The sequence below is a fragment of the Stegodyphus dumicola genome, chromosome 2, assembly GCF_044657685.1.
Source record: "Stegodyphus dumicola isolate Sdum_Otavi_A_Nest chromosome 2, ASM4465768v1".
Classification (NCBI taxonomy): Eukaryota; Metazoa; Arthropoda; class Arachnida; order Araneae; family Eresidae; genus Stegodyphus; species Stegodyphus dumicola.
The window spans coordinates 106,360,968-106,380,871 of NC_140769.1; the positions used below are offsets into that span (position 1 = coordinate 106,360,968).

General features: G+C 32.0%; 1 protein-coding gene across 2 annotated transcripts in view; it reads right to left on the minus strand.

Moving 5' to 3' along the window:
* The window catches only part of Gbeta5 (guanine nucleotide-binding protein subunit beta-5), a 44,943-nt gene that overhangs the window by 14,168 nt on the left and 10,871 nt on the right, over positions 1 to 19,904 (minus strand). The window contains exons 3-7 of one of the 2 annotated variants that reach the window (XM_035373966.2): positions 18,803 to 18,844; positions 17,231 to 17,307; positions 17,027 to 17,153; positions 14,184 to 14,327; positions 5,321 to 5,461 (exon numbers count right to left, since the gene is read on the minus strand). In XM_035373966.2, coding sequence (XP_035229857.1) covers positions 5,321 to 5,461; positions 14,184 to 14,327; positions 17,027 to 17,153; positions 17,231 to 17,307; positions 18,803 to 18,844 — 531 coding nt within the window. The remainder of the gene's footprint in view (positions 1 to 5,320; positions 5,462 to 14,183; positions 14,328 to 17,026; positions 17,154 to 17,230; positions 17,308 to 18,802; positions 18,845 to 19,904) is intronic. The other variant, XM_035373967.2, reaches the window with a different exon arrangement.

Genomic DNA, 19,904 nt, shown 5'->3' on the forward strand with positions numbered 1-19,904 from the left:
ACTCATCGTATATGTCCCGTTTACTGCTCATCATAAAGCTGCCCAAAGTAGCCAAATCCCTTATGCAACGGATACCTTGTGCATAGGATTAAACCAAATACTTAACTGTCTATTGAAGCTTCAAAACGTATTTTCGAACTTCACTTTTTCACTTTTCTTTGGCTAGCCTTACCGAATTTGCCCTTGGCGACCTAAAATCGAAATGGAGCCAATAGATTTCCCGTGAAATCGATAACAGACCCTCTGCAGAAATAAACTCATAATGCCGATATCCCATACAAATATGTGCAAAAGAGAATAAACTCCGTAGAAGGTGATCAAAAATTAATTTATGGCTTAATTCAAACAAACACAGAAATTAAGGTAAGCAAAACCGTGTAAAAACAAATTGAAATGATAAAACGAAACTTAGCTTTCATGTGAATTTTCAGCGCTGACTGTTCCATTCTAGAAATTTCAATTTGTTTCAGACAAAGACCACATTTAGCTTTATAAGGATTATCATCCATCAATGTCCAGTCTTTGTAGTCAGCTTGATGAAGCCACAGTTTATTGAAAATGCACTTTCCAGGCATCTCGTTCCTATTGGCGTCGGAGGGGTTGTGGCCTTCCAGGTTGGGATTGTTCTAATTTTGGCAAATGTTTTCAGAATCTTCCCCCTTTTTTTTCCTCGAGCACCTTCATCATCACTTTCGCCTCTTAAAGAAATTCCGGCTTCACGCTTTTATCACAATCTGCATAAATTTATGGATAACACCTGTTTCGAAAGATTGGGTGAATATCCAATCAGACACCCGATACTTTCATCCTAGGGTAGCCACAATTGTTTATTTTTTATCGTTTGCAAAGCAAATCTGCCAACAGATTGGTTAAGAGCCGTGTAATTTTAATTTCATATTCATGAGAAATCGTATTTCACACTTATAATGGCAATCACTAGAAATGATAAGAAATGTCAAATGAGCAAAATTAAAGACCGTTTATTCATTTTGACCAAAATTAAGGACTTTTAAGGACCAAAAATCATTTTTGAAAAATTTAAGAACTTTTAAGGACCGTATGAACCCTGAATGTAGCGTCCAGCATTTTCTGAAAGCAAGTTAAATCCTGTTACTGCATTCTCAACAGCAGCTCTTAGCATATCAGGAGGAATGATACGCACATGTCAATGTATCAAATTTTTCATTTCTGCAAAATTGTTTAGATTATCACCATAAACAGTGCTTTTGAGATAACGCCATAGCCAAAAGTCACAGAGCTTGAGGTTTGGTGGGAAGAGGGGAAGTGTTGGCCTATAAGACGTTCATTCGTGAAATGTTGCCTAAATAACTGTGCGACACATGTGAGCCCTGCATAAAAATTGTAGTATCTAAAATGCCACGTTACTGCAGTTCATGTATCACGAAACATCTTAACATTGACTCTAAGTGAGCTGCAATCACAGTGGTCCAGCTGTCGACTGCTCTTCAGAGAAAAATGTTTCAGTTATAAAACTAGTTGTCATTCAACACTAAACAGTGTGGAATGACTGCTATGCAATCGAATGCAGTAGGAGAATGCAATAGAACTAGATAGATAACATGACGGATTTCTTTGGCCCAAATCGATTAAAAGTGTTTTGAATCAGTATCTTCAAGTTTTTGTGCCGAATTCAGGCTTAAAAAATTACAAATTAGCGATCTGTAAGAAAACGATTTCCAGACTGTACGCACTTGTGCGAGTAATTTGCGATCTCACAATTTCTAATCGCTAATTTGTGGTTTTCACGGACGAATTTCTCACTTATACGGATGGCGCACTCGACTTTTACCGAATTTAACGCTTTTAAATGGTAATTTGCCTACTTCAAAGTTTCTTAAGGGTATACAACATATTAAACCCGTGTAACAAAAGGTTAAGTTAGATTCCGACCCATATTTTGTTTAACGATATTGCATACAGCGCCTTTCCCCCCCTGGTGGTGAGGTTTTGAACTTCCTTTTTTTCGCGGAAAATAAATTCCCGTGACCTCGTTTACACGATTACCAAGTTTGATAACATTTGATCCAGTAGTTTTCCTTTTATGACCGTTTCAATGTGGAACTTTAATTATAACCACTCTGTATATTATTAAATTTTAATTTGATGCTATGCGTTATATGTATACCATGCGTAAATTTTTCGCTTTTATGGGAAAATAAAGAATCGAGCAAATATACTTAGGATAATGGACCAAAACTGAAAAAATTTCCCCTTCCTTCGAAAATCAAATATTGAAACTTCGACCTTGAATTTATTGGGTTATCGAAATATTTAATTTGACTTATCTTCTAAGTCCTAGTTCCGACAATTCTGTCAAAAATTCTGAATTACTTAAGCTGAAGTAAAAGATTTAGTATATATTCACTGTATGTTAATAAAGTAATCAGAGTGTAATAAAAATAGATTATAGAATTTACGCTGATGCAACTTTTTGCCTGACTGCACAACATGTAATGGAAGAGAAGGTTTGTAGAGATCTGTTTTTGACATGCCTCTAAAAGTAGATGTCATACTTCTTTTGTCTCTTCAATGTCAAAAAACTTTCCTTTGAGAGAAAACTTTAGTTTTTGGGAAAGAAAAATATACACAAGAAGAAAAATTTGAAGAACATGCAGGATGATTGAGTACACATACTTATTTTCGGAACACAAGCGGTTCTCCAACTGGTTGTCATGCAATACAAAACATTTGGAATATGTTTTCAGTCAGAAAATGCAAGATTAAAAGTCATCTGCTTAATTCACAGCCATTTACAAGTCAACTACTCGGGCAATTGCAGAATCGTTTTCATCCTGAGCTTGTAAGACAAACCTAATATCACTGGATTTAAACACTTCTTTAATCTTCTGAGAATGTTCCTTCTTTAGCTTATATTTTAAGAATATTAAGTGAATACAATTATTGCAAAAGAAATTGAATATTCATTTGCACTACGGCTTGGTAGTTTACTAACGAGTTAACAAAACTTAAATTCTGCTTTTTGCGTCTAAGAATACAACAATATTTTAAATATTTACAAATAAAATATTAAATTGGAGATTTAATTGGAGCCTCACCAGTTGCCTAGCATTTGAAGATTGTTAAATACTAATTGTTTGTTGCGAAGTCTAACCCAGGCTGCATGACTGATTTTCGTAGTTTCCTAGGTTCTCTTTTCAAAGGTTCTCTATGAAAACATCTTAACCAAATAGCTCCCATGTTCTTTCTATGTTCAAATAACCAACTAACCTAGTTTAAGCACGATTTCCAAGTGAAGTTACTAGCAAAACCCGAATACTCATTAAAAATTATGTAGCTTGCCAATCGGGAGTAACATAAAAGATACGGCGTCAATAATTGAATTGCTGTTACGGTACGGTTTCTAAACTTAGATGGACATTCCTTAATTAAATATCCCACCAACGGCCGAGCAGTAAAGACGCTGAACACTGGTAGTTCGGTCCGAGGTTCGAATCCCGCGAACGGGCTGGCTGCATGGGTGTTTTCGTGTTTTTTCCCATGTGTAATGTGCATACGAACCAGTTTCCCTTAGAAAGTCCTCCACGAAGGCATCCCTCCCTTTAGGCAGATAGCCCTCGTGTGCTTTGCCATAATTAAATATAATTGATTTGTAATTTCTACTAGAACTGACGGTAAGAATTGAAGTGCAAATAAATAATATCGTGTGCAATCTTGATTAATATAAAATTAAAAATATTTGCACAGAAAAATATCTGCATTCAGACAGAAAGTTTTTTGAAATGTTTGAAATTACTTTATAAGAAGGATTTATGAATTACTGTAATAATTACTTATTATATTACTGACGATTAGGATTCCGTTCTTGAAAATTACATTCTAAAATAGAATTTTAAGGATATAATGAAAATACGCTACACACAAAAATACATTTTAGGATAAAAAATTAGTTGATTTTTTATGTTTTAAAACTTTTTAAATTCATTTAATAAACATTGTATCCTCATTGTTAATTGAATCTAGAATGTTGGGTGTCGTTTATATAATTATTCTTACTTGTCCACAGAATTTGCTGACTTATCCAGCCATTAAGTAGCTGCAGATCATTTCTACATAACCATTGAACTTCCATTAATTCAATCTCTAGACGGTTGTATGTTTATATCATAATTTAACTTTTATAAAAATGATTATTCTAAATCTTATGTTTCTATAAAAATATACTGTGCTTTAAAAATATGGATGATAGTATCAGCCGCTCTTTCAGCCACTTCAAAAGCAACAGTTTGTTTAGAAATAAATTATGCAGTTAATGTCATAAATTTAAATAAACATCAAACGAAAATTCTCTGTTTTAGACAATTCGATTTAAATGAAGTAAAGTAGCAGACGATAAAATGCCGAAGGTAAAAATTTACTCTTATTTTTTTTTAATAAAAAGAGAGAAATTAAAAAAAATAGTTAAAAATTTGAATAATATCATCCATAATTTAAAAAAAAATAGCTTTTCATATAGTATTAATAAATATTTATTACGTGTCATTGAAGGAAAAAATGTCATATAATTAATTCTCCGTAAAATTTTACTTGAAATTTAAGGTTAAAAATAGCTGTGGCAATTCACTGTAACAAAAATCCATAGACCACATTTGGTGTTGTTATCCCTCAACAAAAAAGATGCCAAATTTCAAAACGCGAAAATATGTAAATTCGTGTATATCTTAGAAAATTTTGAATAAAAAAGTGTAATTTTTTGCAGATATGCTTAAAAATACACCTACTTTAAGATGATGGTAAAAATTTTATAGGTTATAATTCAAAATATTTTTTTCGAAAAATTTATAAAAATTATTTAAAAATACAAATTTAAAAAATAAAACATAAAAAATGGGTAAATTTTATTTGGAATGAACCTAAATTTTGAAATGTGAGAGAAAAATAAAAAAAGTTTAATAAAAAGAAGAGATATTAATAAATATTTGCCAAATTCAATTAACATTGAGGAGCTAAAATTTTGAAAGCAATTATTTTAAAAACTACTCGTACGATTTTTACAAAACTTGGTATTCTGGCATAATTTGAGTCATAGAATCGAAACATGGAAAAAAATTGGTATGTTATTTCAGAAAAAGTCCGATTTTGTGTCAAAATACCTATGTTAGAATAGTGCTATATATAAACCTAATATATATCCCAAGTCGCGCTTTCGAGACATGAAAAACGCAGTTTGAATTTTGTCAATCGGCCCCATAGAATGGGAGATATAGCACTGTCCCATTTTTTTTTTAGCAGTGTACATATATAATTACTTGATATTTTTATAAGAAAATAATTCACTCACTGTTGCATCATCAGAACCTGTAGCAATGGCATCTCCACTGGGGTAAAATTTTACAGAATTGATGTCAGATTCGTGTCCCTCAAATTGCTGAACACACTGGCCAGTTCTCATATCCCAAATAAGTGCCTGCCGATCACATCCCTTTAAAAAATGTTCAGGAATGTTATCACATACCTTATCATGACAAATGATAAACACTGAAAATTATTCCCTCCAATTTCATTCACCCTCCCTTCAGATGAAATTACAGTTACTATAAACTATAGTTTTGAAATATTATAATCAGAAAGTGAACATATAGAATCATCAGCGATCAGAATATTTTAACTTCATTTAAATTCATAAAAATTTCTTGACTTCTGATTTTAAATGCAATAGTTATAGAAAATATATCGAAACAACTTGAATCTTCAATCATGAAAAAAGAAAAATTAATAACATACAAACTGTATCAGAAATTATCAAAAGATTAGAGAACTATTCTTTTTAATGTTATACCCTTTGAGGTTTTCCTTAGCTTTTACATTTGGCTCGACAATCAATCTGAATTTCTTATAAATACACTCTTAGACAAAAAAAAAAAAAAAAAAAAAAAGATGCACCACCACGCAACAAGAAGATATAAAGCAAATTGGACACGAATTGATATGCATATAGTTTCGACGGAAAATGCAAAATAATACATTTTGGCTGCCAATGAATGTGCTTTGAATTTAAGTATAAGGTTGTCGCTACAGCACATCTGATCTGCAAAACTGGCAGGATATTTAAGAGGAGAAATTACGATTCCAGGTCATAAATTCTTCACGAATTTCATTCCATATACTCTGGTAGACAGTAACTATGCCTCACATAGAGGTGCGCGAACGATATGCGCAGATGTCAGAATTTGAGAGAGGTCTTGTAGTAGGCTCAAAGAAGCCGGTTGGTCTTATCGGCGAATAGCTCGACATTTCAGCAGGAGCAATGCTACTATTAGACGGTTTTGGCAGGAATGGGTAAACCATAGTTGCACACATCATCACGAAGGAAGCGGTAGGCCTAGAGAAACGACAGAATGTGAAAACCGAGCAATTGTCAGAGCAGCACTCACAGCCCCAGATGCATCATTATCATCGATTATACATGCAACTATTGCTTCAGTGACCACAAGGACCATTCATGGATGCCTCACAGAAAGGGGGCTGAGATCATGGTGCACCTTGCGCTGACTACCATTGACCTCTGTACAACGTCAAGCCCATTTGCAGTAGTGTCCGGCTCATTCACACTGGAATGTCACTGACTGGGGTAGAATAGTCTTCAGTGATGAGTCCCGCTTTGAACTGAGCCCTGATGACCAGCGAAGGCAAGTCTGGAGACACCCCGTACAGCGGTGTGATAACAACCTGACTGTCTTCCGGCACAAAGGCCAAAAACCAGGAGTGATGGTCTGGGGTGCCATTTCATTTCATAGTAGGACCCCTTTGGTTGTCATTCGTTGCAACCTTACAGCACAGCGGTATGTCGACGAAGTTTTAAAGCCCGCAGTGTTGCCCTTCATGTCATGCCACTCTGGGCTTACATCAGCAAGATAATGCCCACCCACACACTGCACATGTTTCTACTGCTTGCCTTAGTGCTTGCCAAATATTACCTTGGCCAGCAAGGTCGCCAGATCTCTCTCCTATTGAACACGTTTGGAGCATTATGGGCAGGGCCCTCCAACCAGCTCGGGATGTTGACGATCTAACGCGCCAGTTGGACAGAATTTGGCACGATATCCCTCAGGAGAACATCCGCAACCTCTATCAATCGATGCCAAGCTGAATAACTGCTTGCATAAGGGCCAGAGGTGGACAAACGGATTTCTGACTTTTACACTTTGTGAAGCTCTATTACTTCAATAAATCATCCAATTTTTCTCACTGTAATCCTTTGTTTTTCTGGACATGTACATCACTTCTACCGATTTTCGTCCCATTCAGATAACTCCTTCTTGGTGTGTCTTTTTTTTTTTTTTTTTTTTTTGTCTAAGAGTGTATATAAAACCTCAAACAGTGTACAAAAATTAAGCTAATTGATATTGATTTCTAATCTCTTGAAATCTGCATTTGGAAACGAAGTCTCTAATGATCACACTCAATCTATTTACTTGTTTATGCTGATTTGCTAGGATATTAATCTTGTTTACAGCATATGTGAATCTATTTTACTGAATTTGCAAAACAAGAGGACCACTAACTTTGAAGAACGTGTCAATGCTTTTCATTATGAGCAGTGACAGTGATGGTGTAATAAGAACACATTTACATGCATTTTAAGTATAATGATGAAATCATATTAAGCATGTGAAATGATCCTTTTCCGTTTCACTGGCGCAAACCTCGCCAAGCAGACTTTGTTGGCGACAACATGCAGTATACAGATAAAAAATGTTAACAAATGCTAGTTCTAAGAATTTTTCATTTTGAATGCATAAACATTTTAATATGGTTTATAATTTTGTAAAAAGCTAATAAAGACTATAAATTTGTAAAAAGACATTAAGAATTTAGTATGTTATCATGGTTCAACATCCTGATTCGCCGGTTCGTATCACATGACCCGAAGTGATGTAATCTCACACAAACTATGCTACAAATTCTCTCAGTAATTGTCTACATTAATTTCAAGTTAAATCTTAATTTGGGATACAAGTTTAAATGCAAGAATTATTTCAATTTGTACAAATAGCTTACTCAGATATTAACCGTAGTGCTTTACCGTAGTGTTACTTAGATTAAAACCGTAGTGCTTTACTTCACTAGTGCATTCTCATTAGAATTGATGAATTTAACCCTTGATTTTTGCCTTCGGGTGAGCAGTGTGATTACATCGTAATTGACTTAATTACCGTAAATGGTCTTAGGGCATAAAATTTAATTATCTTCATACCTGCCAACCTCTAAAGATAAAAATTCAGAGAAACACGAAGAATTAATATCATGCTTTGATATTAAGAAAATACCAATTTATACAAATAGAAAAAAGAAAATTGTACTTACATTAGTAAATCTGAATTAAGTAGTAACTAAAAAATTTATTAGGAAACATAAAACAAGAACTTAATGTTAAACAAAAAAATTATTGCAATGAATTTAGAGCGCATTTTTTGGCTTTAGCCAAAAACTCTTTGGAAAATTTCCTGTCATAACAATTTGTTTCCTCATAACATTTAGCAATTAAAATGTTTTCTAGAGTTTTTCGTGAAATTGAAGAACGAAACATAGTTTTGTTTTTCTTCACAACACTGAAGACTCTCTCGCACTCAGCATTACTGTGTGGAATTACGAGAATAGCACATAAAACTCTTGACTCAAAAGGTGAGTTTTCATTTCATTAGAAACATCACAGAAATATGTGACAACAATGGGGTAAAGCTTCCAATCGCTGTCGTTGCTGCCATCGATTGACAACGAAAATGCTGAATTCTGGAATGCAGCTATCGTTTTACTTTGTGCATTGCAAGCAATTTCGTTCACAATAGAAGATGTTTTCGTGTGAGCACAAGCATATTTCTGAGCAATCTTGGAGTCGAGAAACATCCGTCTGAAAAGCTGACCGGCGTGATCGGCAGCGCTTAGCGGCACATTGTGTTCGATGAGGAATGCAGTAAACAAACACTCTGCCAAAATGACATCGGCATCCAAATTCGCAGCCGAATTTGAAAAAAAATCATCCACTTTCTTTGACGTTGAAGCCGAAGCATTAACGTCATGCTTTTAAACTTAACATTCTTCACAATGTCGCTTCTTCCACCGTGACTTATTATGAAGTCACACACGCACACGTTGCAAAATGCATAGTTATTTCCTTTGAAGGATTTTTTAATTGTTGGAAATTCGGCTTTGTAGGCAGGCCGAAAATATTGAGAATACGGTTTTTTTTAACTCATTTCGTAACAACGACGTATTAAGAAAATTCGTAGCACGAGCCAAAAAAAAAAAAAAAAAAAAAAAAAAAACAGAATGCGACAATCCACGCTTGCTGAGTCCGAGCTGAGTATTTCCCTTGCTGCTGAAGCGAACGCGAAAAAAATAATCTGGCACCGACAAAGAAAAGAGTGGGAGAAACAAGTTCAGCCCATTGGATTGGCTGGTTAAGTGGCGAGTTGGGAGAAACCGCAGGTTACTGGATTCGAAGTAGTCGGTAGTTGGTGGTAAAACACGATGCAATTGGCAAAAATTCTAAAATTTCGACAAAAATCACTAGAAACACTTGAAAAAGGAAAAAAATCGTAAAAAATGGATTACGATCGTAAAATTGTAAAAACAAACACATTTTCGTAAAAATTACGAAAAATTCGTAAAAGTTGGCAGGTGTGTATCTTTGTAAATATTCTATGTAATTGTATGCCAGTATTGAAGGAAACAATCAATCTGGTAAGAAATGGCTGCGACTTGTTTTGAAAATGAGGCATAAATGTTACCAGTGAAAATATTCCGTTTGGCTATTGCTGACTTTATCATTTGCACCGGCAAAACGGAAAAGTACCTGTCAAACTCAGCATCTCAAGTGGGCCATACGATCATCAGCGTACAGTAGCATAGACTAATAGAAAAAAAGTAATTTTCTTACTTGACCAGGTATTTAAAAATAAATAAATACAGAAAAACCTCACTTAGTATCATTGTAGCTTTTTAACCCTTTAAGCGGAGTGGGTTTGGGGATCTGTCATAAAGACCTATACTGTAGAACAGCATTTATTAGCTAAATTTGTAAGATTATGTATTTTAATTTCTGATTTCATAAGCTTATTCATTAAGACATTTACATTACTAAAAAAAGTAAGAAAGCATATGATCTTAAATAGTAAGCTAATATGTACCAAGTGACAATATATCTCATGCCTGGATAAAGCTGGTCATGGCACTCACAGGGTTAAAAAAAATAGAATGAACATAAGGATATTCCAGTGGTAGTCGTATACCTATTGTTTTCTTTAACGATACCTGACATCTTAATTTGCCTGTAACTACTTTTCTGATGGCCGGAGACATGCTGATTGCAGTAGTTATTTTCAGAACAGAGGTCAGATGAATGTCAGTTAATATGGATCTCACTGTGGACTTAATACTTTTCATAAGTAAAAAACTTGTTTCACACTAATGCATACTACCAAGCATGGAAATGAGGTACTATGCAAATCTGCAGCTTTCTAGGAACCACACAGGCAAGCATCTGTAAAATCTGGCATTACACTTTCTACTGAACTTTTGCTTCAAATCACTTTGTATTAATTTCATCTGCAAATGGGCTAGCACTTTCTCAATGTTGGATAAAATGGGAGTGAAAACAAAATTAGCTCATCTTCAATAGATCTGACATTACATACCTTTCTTCATATTCAATCTTCAACTGCTGAAGCTTTTCGGCACACATTTTGGACCACATATTTTGAAAGCTGAGAATTCTTGTAACTTTTTTCCAAGGCAAAACTACAGCTTATGTATGGATCTGCTAATCTCAAGACTAGATACTTTTCCATTTGCCAGGCAAAAATAATGACCATAAGACCCATTTTCTAACTTTAGTTTATGTCTTTTAAGTTTATGAAAAACAATTAATTTTAAAAAAATGAGTTATTCATTTTATGAAATAAGTTGTTTATTTTTTAAATTGCTTATATTACTGGCTTGATGTGTTGTCACAAAAAAAAAAAAAAAAAAAAAAAAAAATCCGATATTGGTGAAATTTGTGCCTGGAAAATGGAAAACAGCAATGTGCTGCCTTTTTTAAATTTTGGCATCTCTGCTCATTGAAGACGTTTTTTCCTCCACTACAGAACTTGTTCTTCATTCACAGAAAAATGTCAAGCAGCAGTACTGTTGTTAAGACTTTCTTTTCCCGATCATCTTTCAGACAAAGAAATCAAATAACACAGAAAATAGAGATACCACAGATCATATACAAGACAATAAATGAATGAGGAAAATGTGTTAGCTTCAGACACGGTTACCAGAGTTAAATTTATTGTCATTAACATCTGGCATTTTACTTTACAGTGATCTCACTGGAAAATATTCTGCTTGTTTTAAACTGTTTGGCAACATTTTCACTCTCACAGCAACATGTTTGAGTATTACAGGATTTTTTCCCCCGTCCTCATTTCAGCTTATACAAGGGTTTTGATTTTTCAGTAAATGTCTGAAGAAGAAACACACTCTCAGTTATATGGCTTGTATTTGGAAATAATACAGTATTTAGTATTCAATTTTAATTATTTTTTTCACAGCAGTAACTTACGTTCAAATATTTGTACCTGTTTATTCATATTCACAATAACTGTATTTTTTTATTGGCAGTTTCAAATTCAAATCTGAGAAATATTTTGTAACATCAACCATACTTTAAAAAAAACATTCATAACCACAAATGATCTGTCAATAAGCTTTCAATTTCCAAAAAGTACTTAATTTTGTCCCTTAAGTTAAAAAAACTTTTGAGAATCACACAGCAGGATGAACAAATGCATATTTGGGTAGTAGGAAAGCTCAAAATATCATTGCTACAAATCTGCTAGAGAATTGATGCTGCCTTAAGCAATGAGATCTCAAGTTGATTACTTTTTAAAATTGTTTCATTAATATTGTCCACGTTAATTGATATATTTTTAAAGCGGTCTCAAGAATGCTTTTAAGACCATGACGTATGTATGCCTTGATATTTAAAAAGAATTCAGTACTCTTCTGTTATCAGGTTTGAATTCAGAAATGTATGCACATGTGCATGTATGTATGGATGGATGTGTTCATGTATGCATGTGTATATATATGTAAGTATGTGAGTGTATGTGTACACACACATATATACATACATTTCTGAATCTGTTCCCAATAACAGAAGAGTACCAAGAATTCTAATATATTATAATTACATTTTTTTTTTTAAAGTTCCCAGGGCAAACTGAGGGTCATGAGTTTAACATGCTTGTTCTAAAATCAATTATACTTGGCAACTTATTCGGATAACATATCCTTACACACAGCCTCTTATTCCCTGACTTAAGACATTCTTTCTAATAACATAATGCCCACAACCTGCTTTATCACTCAGATGCATAGTCAGGACAATATAAATTTTGCTTGATTGCTGCAATCTCGACAGTGATTGTTTTGCTTGAAAATTCTCATTAAGTGAGGCTTAAAGAAGTAATTTTTTAACATGATTAAGTTTCATGTTGAAGAAGCATTCAACATTGGTTGAGACATTCCTAAGATAATTTTCACTGAAAGTCTTTTTGCTTTGCATGTCTTTATTTTATATGTATTATTAGTCACTAGCAGCCTTCGCCTGACTTTTAAATGTACTGGAAAAATGCCTGAAGGGAAACACCAAATGTCAGATTTAAAAATTGCACAGAATTTTACTCTGCAGAACAGCTTCATCCAAAAAAATAAATAAATAAAAAATCTGAATGGTTTCAGATTTTAAATTAGGTCCAAAGGGACATTTTTTTAACATTTTGTCTGTTACCTTTATTTATTAAATATCACCTTCTTCGAACTTAAACCATAAAATTCAGCTCAAGAGCAATATCGCAAAATAGTTTTAAATTGAGCATATCTTTAGAATTTCCAATATACAGTTTCACACACTGGAGATAAAAAATTTTTTCTGTACGATGTTGCTATAGCTCGCTTTGAAATCCTTGAGTTTCTTAATTAAAAATTCGTTAAAGATTTACAAAATATGAAATCAATAATAAAACAAATGCCAATTTCAAATTTGGGCTTCCACATGCTCATATTCGCAGTAGGATTATGCAATTCAAAATTTGATGGCTCTACCGTTGTTTTATCACAAGGCGAGAAATATGCCTACATTTATGCAGACTTTTCTTTATTTAATTTCTTCAAATATAATGCAGATCTCTAATATTTGGTGGCAACAGTTTGAAAGGTGAAACGGACATTTATAATGAACCAGCACCCCTTTTGGACAAAAATAAATAAGTAAATAAATAAATAAAAATTATTACATATTACAAGCAATACCCTTAATACAAATATTAATTATCCTAATAAATAAATTAACCAACTTCCCATTGCCTTCTCTCAACAAGCGTCCAGTATCCAATGAAAAACTGTTGCCAAAAACCACATTTTTAAAAGAATGAAACTATTCAAAATGATGCAATAAAATTGAAAAGATAAAACTAAAAAAAAAAAAATATATTATTCGAATTTTGAAAAAATCGCTTCGAGGTGCACTGGCTCTTGTCTAGATGCATCTATATACCAAATTTTGTAGTTCTGGGTCTATTAGCGTATGCGCAGCATGTATGAAAGACACACAGACTCTTTCTTTTATTATATGTACAGATTATCACTCCCCAGTTTTAAGGAACTCTGCTCTTTTGCCTCTAATGCATTTTACTTAAATGCTCCCTAACAGTACTTAAGCATTCCATAGTATCCATTTATTGATATGATTTATCATTTAATATATATTTAAATATTCATTATTTGCATAAAATTTATCAGCAAAGTATGTACAATGATTGTACTAAATATGAGTACATGTGTACTACATAATTACAGTGTAAAACCCTAATTTGACAATACATATACATTTGGAAATAATATATAGTAACTACAGTTAATACTGAATAGCATTCATTAAAAAGGTGTGAGTATTAAGCATCACTTGCAGAACAGCTGAAACAAACAATAGAAAATTATGTCTGATAACATCAACTTTCACTGCATATTAATTCTAGAATAACAAGTCAGTTTCTCGGCTTCCCAAAAGAGAATGTGCGCATGCATATAGGGGGGACAATACAGCATTGCACTGCTTTTGAAAATTAATGAGCATACAAAACAGAAAGTTTACTTACAGCAGAAACAAAAATGTTTCCTGTTTCAGAAGGTGATAGATCAAGAGCCATAACATCTCCAGTATGGCCATGAAAACTTTGAATTAAATGTGTGCATTCAACATCCCATAATGCACATGTACTATCTCCACTTCCAGTCAAAATCTACATAATAGTAAATTAAATGTAGCACATCATCTAAAATAGAATAATATAAAAAAGCAAAATATGGTGACAAAAATTTAAAGATAATACTATTTCTGTAGGTTAAATTTAATCGACAGATTTATGATAATATGCCACAAATCTTCATTAGAAAGCTAGTATACATTCAAATTATAGAATTCTGACTCGGAAGTAATGAAACAGTACATAAACAACAAAAGCAGTTCCAATATTTCCTAATCAGCATGATTTTGTAGAGATTACACAAGTTAGTTTCCAGTCCATATAGCAGATAATGAAATGATCTCTGGAAGATATTTAGATAATTGTAATAATTAAGATAAAATGTGTAGTTTAAGAAGTTTGATATGGCTTTTACAGCAAAGATCAAAACAGTTACACAATTTTCAAAATGTAAGGTATAGTTTTTCAATGGACTGATGGACTCAGAAAAAATAATGTCCAATAATAACTACTTTATTTTCTTAAAGGCCAAGAAATGTTAGCACCCAAAAACTGGAAGCCAATGCAAACCATCTGTATAAGGGTGACTGCAAATATCGCAATTTTTTTCAAAGGTTTTTATCTGAAAAGGTATTACACTGGATAGAATTACAGATCCAGAGAAAATAGGAGATGGAACTGATACACCCCATTATGACTATATCTTAAGAATGTTTTTTTTTTTTTTTTTTTTTTTTTAAGATCAACACCGTGAGCAAATTCATGGATGAAAATGAGACAGCCTATTACTCTGCACTCACTGGTATGCTAAACATTGTTTGAACTGACTGGCTCCTTGTTATGCTGCACATTGTTTGAATCGACTGGCTCCTTATTCTCCCAATCTTAAATTCTGCTGAATATATCTGAAATACTGTGGGTAAGCACCATTTGAGCTATTAAAGGTAACCTTTAATCTTTGAGCATGATTCATTTGTGTTATTGCAACCAGTAAAGCACAACCACTGTACATATTATTACTTTGTTCCTTGCCTCATTACTTCGTATCACCTAAGGTACTTTACTATAGCAGCATGGGCAACCGTGGCTCACAAGTCACATGAAACTTTTTGGTCCCTTAAATAAGACTCACTTGCACCAAAAAGTTATTTTATTTTTGAAATACATTTGCATAATGGCACAGAAATCATGCAATGACATGCTTCTTTATCAATTAGTAATTTAATTTCTCATACTACTTTACATGTGTAATAATTTAATCGATATCAAACTGTCCTTTGCAAACTAACCATCAGAGTATCAAAAAATAAGTTCAGTCAGTTCAGTTTCTGAAAATTACATTATCATGACCATGTTACTTTTAGATAATGGCCATCAAGACAGCATAAAAGACAAATGTGAAGGTTATTTAAAAATTTTCCTCTCAGGTTTTATTTCAGGCAGTTTCTCCTTCCAATTTATCTAGCACTCCTGCTTCTCAATAATTATGGCTTATTGTTTCAGAAGATTTGCTATTTTATATAGGGTACTGCCTTTTTTTTCACTTTTGAATAATAGCTTGGACAGTCATTGAAAAAACTTCTTTCAGAAAGGAAACACACAGTCCACACATGGGTTCTTTCAAAATACATTTTTATAACGACTCCTTCCTATCCTAGGCAAAAATAATCACTTACTTCATCTAGCCAAAATTTTTGGGATGACCTTTTTCAATGGATTGACCCCAATCGCCCAATCGATTGACCCAATGACAGTATTTTATATAAAATCTTCAATAATATATCAGAAAATATGCCATTAATAAAAGCTTGATTTAGATATCTATTTGAAATACTTTTAACAAATTCTAACATGAATGTTAGTGTGAATCTTCCTTTGTATAGCTGATAAAGCCTATCTATGCCACTGTTCAGTTACACTTAGCTTATGAAATTTCATTTTTATTGTCTTAATTGGTGTTTTCATGATGAAGTCAATATTAGGATTTCACTCAATTTGCAGTATTGCTGACTCCTGCAATATTTTTTTAAAACAAACTTACATTAACATAACGATCTCAAAGCTTGCAAAGCAATATTACAAATATTATTTTAAATTTGCACTGGAAAAATATAGACAGGTTGATTCCTGAATTTCTTCAAATTTGAATCCAAATCCTGAAAGAATTTTTCCAATATCAGATCTCCTTAGATGAAAAACAGGAGGGGAGAAATTACACAATGTATACTTTTCTGAAAGATGGCTTAAATGATAAACATAAACATAGCACATTAAAAACACATGTAGAATAATATTCTTTTCACTTACACAAAATAATTTCCTATTTGTGCATACATTTTATGTTCTTACTATAGATAAGAAATTTCTAACTCATTTGCCAAAAAGATTATAAGGAAAATTATGCAAGGAGGAGAAATATGTAAATAAATATGGTATATATATGATGTTTACATGCAACTCATTATATACATCTTTGTATGATATTCACATACAATGCAATATCCAGTACTATTTAAGATGAACATATAGTATTCTCAAAGAGAAAAAGTTACACACAGAAAAGTGTCATGTGTCACTTCTAGTCATGAAAAATAGAATTTCTGAAAAGCACCAGTCTTAAAATACAGAATACAAGAACAAATTCAAGATTATTTTTACCTATTCTGATATTTATTATAGAAGATAACAGAAAGATGTACTATTTTTGCCAGCATGCAGAAAATGTAAAATTTTACCTGCTGGTCAGAATTTGGAAAAAGGCAGCAAGACATATAACTAGTATGAGTTCCTACAGCTTTCTTTTTAGTTGAAACATCATCTTCGAAACTAAGTGGGTATACAGTGATTTTGTTGTCAAGACCACTAAAAGAAAATTATCATCAGATTATTATAAATTGCAGTTAGAATCCAAGAAAAGAGAAAATTCAACAATAACATACCCACAAGCCACCATATTTCCAGAAGGAGCATATGCACATGCCATAACCCATGTTGTTGGCATTGTAATTGCATGTTCCTAGGAAAAAATGCTAAGATAGAACTTATCAATTGTAAGTAATAATTTATTTATTGGGATGACTTATTTAAATAAGATCCATCTGAATTGTGTAATTAAGAGTTTCAGATCTTTATATAAATAGAATTCTTTCAGAATTAAACTCTCTTCCATACAAGGTACACTTCACTTTACTATGACATTTAAAAAATATAAATAAATACAGTCAACCCTCTGATTAGCAGACACTCAATAGATGAAGGCTTTTGTTTGTTACCATGCTATATCTGCTAAATAAAAGTATACTAATCTTTTATTTCTAGGTTCAGGATATTCCTTTAGTGAGAAGTGTCCGCTAATGGAGGTTTGACTACATGCCATTAATATCATCATTAGATCTCAAATGTTCAATAAAGGTTTTACAACTCATTAACTGAAAATGAATGTACATAAATAAATTATTTAATTGATAAAACTATATATTAGATCTTTTAGGTAACACTATCAAATAAAATAATTTGTCTCAGAAAGAGAGAAAAAAAAAAAAAAAAAAGAATGGGTGCAAATGTAAATTTGAATAATCAATTATTACTCAAAAATAAGCAATGTCCTTAAAAAAGCAGATACCTGCCAGCATTTACTAAATTAAAAAAAAAAAAAAAAAAAAAAAAAAAAAAAAAAAAAAAGCATGTTAAAAGCCTCAATTTTACTACATATAATATCTACCTAACAATACTAATTGTATATTTTTTTCGAATAGCCAGACACCTGCTTATTAAGCAGTGGTTGAGAATAGCTTATATAATTCCCTTTGACAATTCTAACACAAAGAATGTTGCTCTGGGTGCACCACAGAGAGTAAACCAACATTATGTCCATGAAAAAAAAGACAGAAAACCATAGATTTATGCCTGCTTCAGTATTTAAAAATGCAAGCCCAACAATAAGACTGCCAATATTGTGTATTAACGTATGGAATCAGGTGGCAACACCATCATAAATACTATCTGTAGCCTACTAATTATTACCTATATTTAGTAAATATATCTAATATCATATTTAACAAAGAATACATGTGGATAAATAAAAGTCGATGTGTGTAAAACATGAAGGAATATATATTACAATACATAAAAACTGGAAAAATCACTCTTCAGCATAAAATTGATATTAAAACACACATTCCAAATCATTAACAAAATGCATTTTTCTTTTCTTTTCTTTTAAAAAGAAAAAAAAGGGGGGGAGAAAATGACATCTGTTATCACATGTTTTCTATTGAAAAGTGCATAATATTCATACAAGAATTATTTTCTAGCAATTGATGTCACAAACTATAACAACTAATTAATTGCAGAACATCAAATAAAAAAAGCATTAAATTTATTTAATTCAGATACAATTTAAGTTATGGAAAATAAATTATTTCAAAATCTGCATTAGTTTTTACAAGCAGAAATATATATATATATATAAATGAAATAACAGCAGAATTTCATGATAAATTCTTATTTACCTTGTTTGTGGTAAATGCATCCCAAATTATCATTTTACCATCCTTTAAAAAAACGTACAAAAAATTAACACTACAACATTAATAATTCAAAAAAAAAAATTCAAACCAATCAATCTAAAGTATTTCTTACAGCAATACAAGTACAATTTTTTTATTATAATGTTTAAACATTAAAAGTGCAGCTATAGAAGAAGAAATTTTAATTAGTAGCTAATAAATATAATAAATGATAAAAAAGAACAAAGAATAGCTACATGTCACAAACACATCCTTATATATAATTCCCTTTGAAAATTCTGAAAAACAAACATTTCTTCCTTCAGTGTATGGTTTTTAACTTGCATTTCAAAGTTTCAGTAGCTGACAAAATGTTTTTGCCCCCTTCCTTCTATAATAATTCTTTACGCATATTCTTAGAAATAATTATTTTCAGCTGGAAATTTAGTAGATATAAATAGCAGTAATATATACTTTAAAGCAACATAATTTAAAATCAAATCATCTCAGTTGTTCCATTCCAAGACAGATTAACACAGCTTCCCAATTTCAGTCTTTTTTTTTAATAAAATTTAAATCAATTTCACATTAGACTTATAATAAACTACAAGCATGAAACATGATTCCCTCTCTCGATTCTACTGATAAGAATGATAAGTTCATTAACACTCATAATACATTAAACGGTACTTTTCTGTTTAGCCGATACAAATCTTCCATTTACCTGTCGTAGTTTTTTTAAATAGTTTTTATCCCAAAAGGCCTATTAGTCTCAAGAGGTTTGTGAAGCATTCTATGAAGATTTAACTAAATTTTGTTAGATAAATATTTGTACTTAATTCTGTTGTAAATTTCTAAATGCAACATTATTAAGTTTATCCACATGATTATTTGGAAATAAATTGTTAATTTTGTGTTCTTTCTGCTTAAAAGAATGTTGCTAATTAAAAGATTTTCTTACAAATTTGGATTTTTATTAGCTTAAAATTTTAAGAAAATTACAAAATGAATAAAATTAGTTAAAATATTAATTAAGTAAAGTAATTAAATAAAATTAGAGTGTAAACCTCCACGTTTTTTATATTTCAACATTGGCAATTGTGTC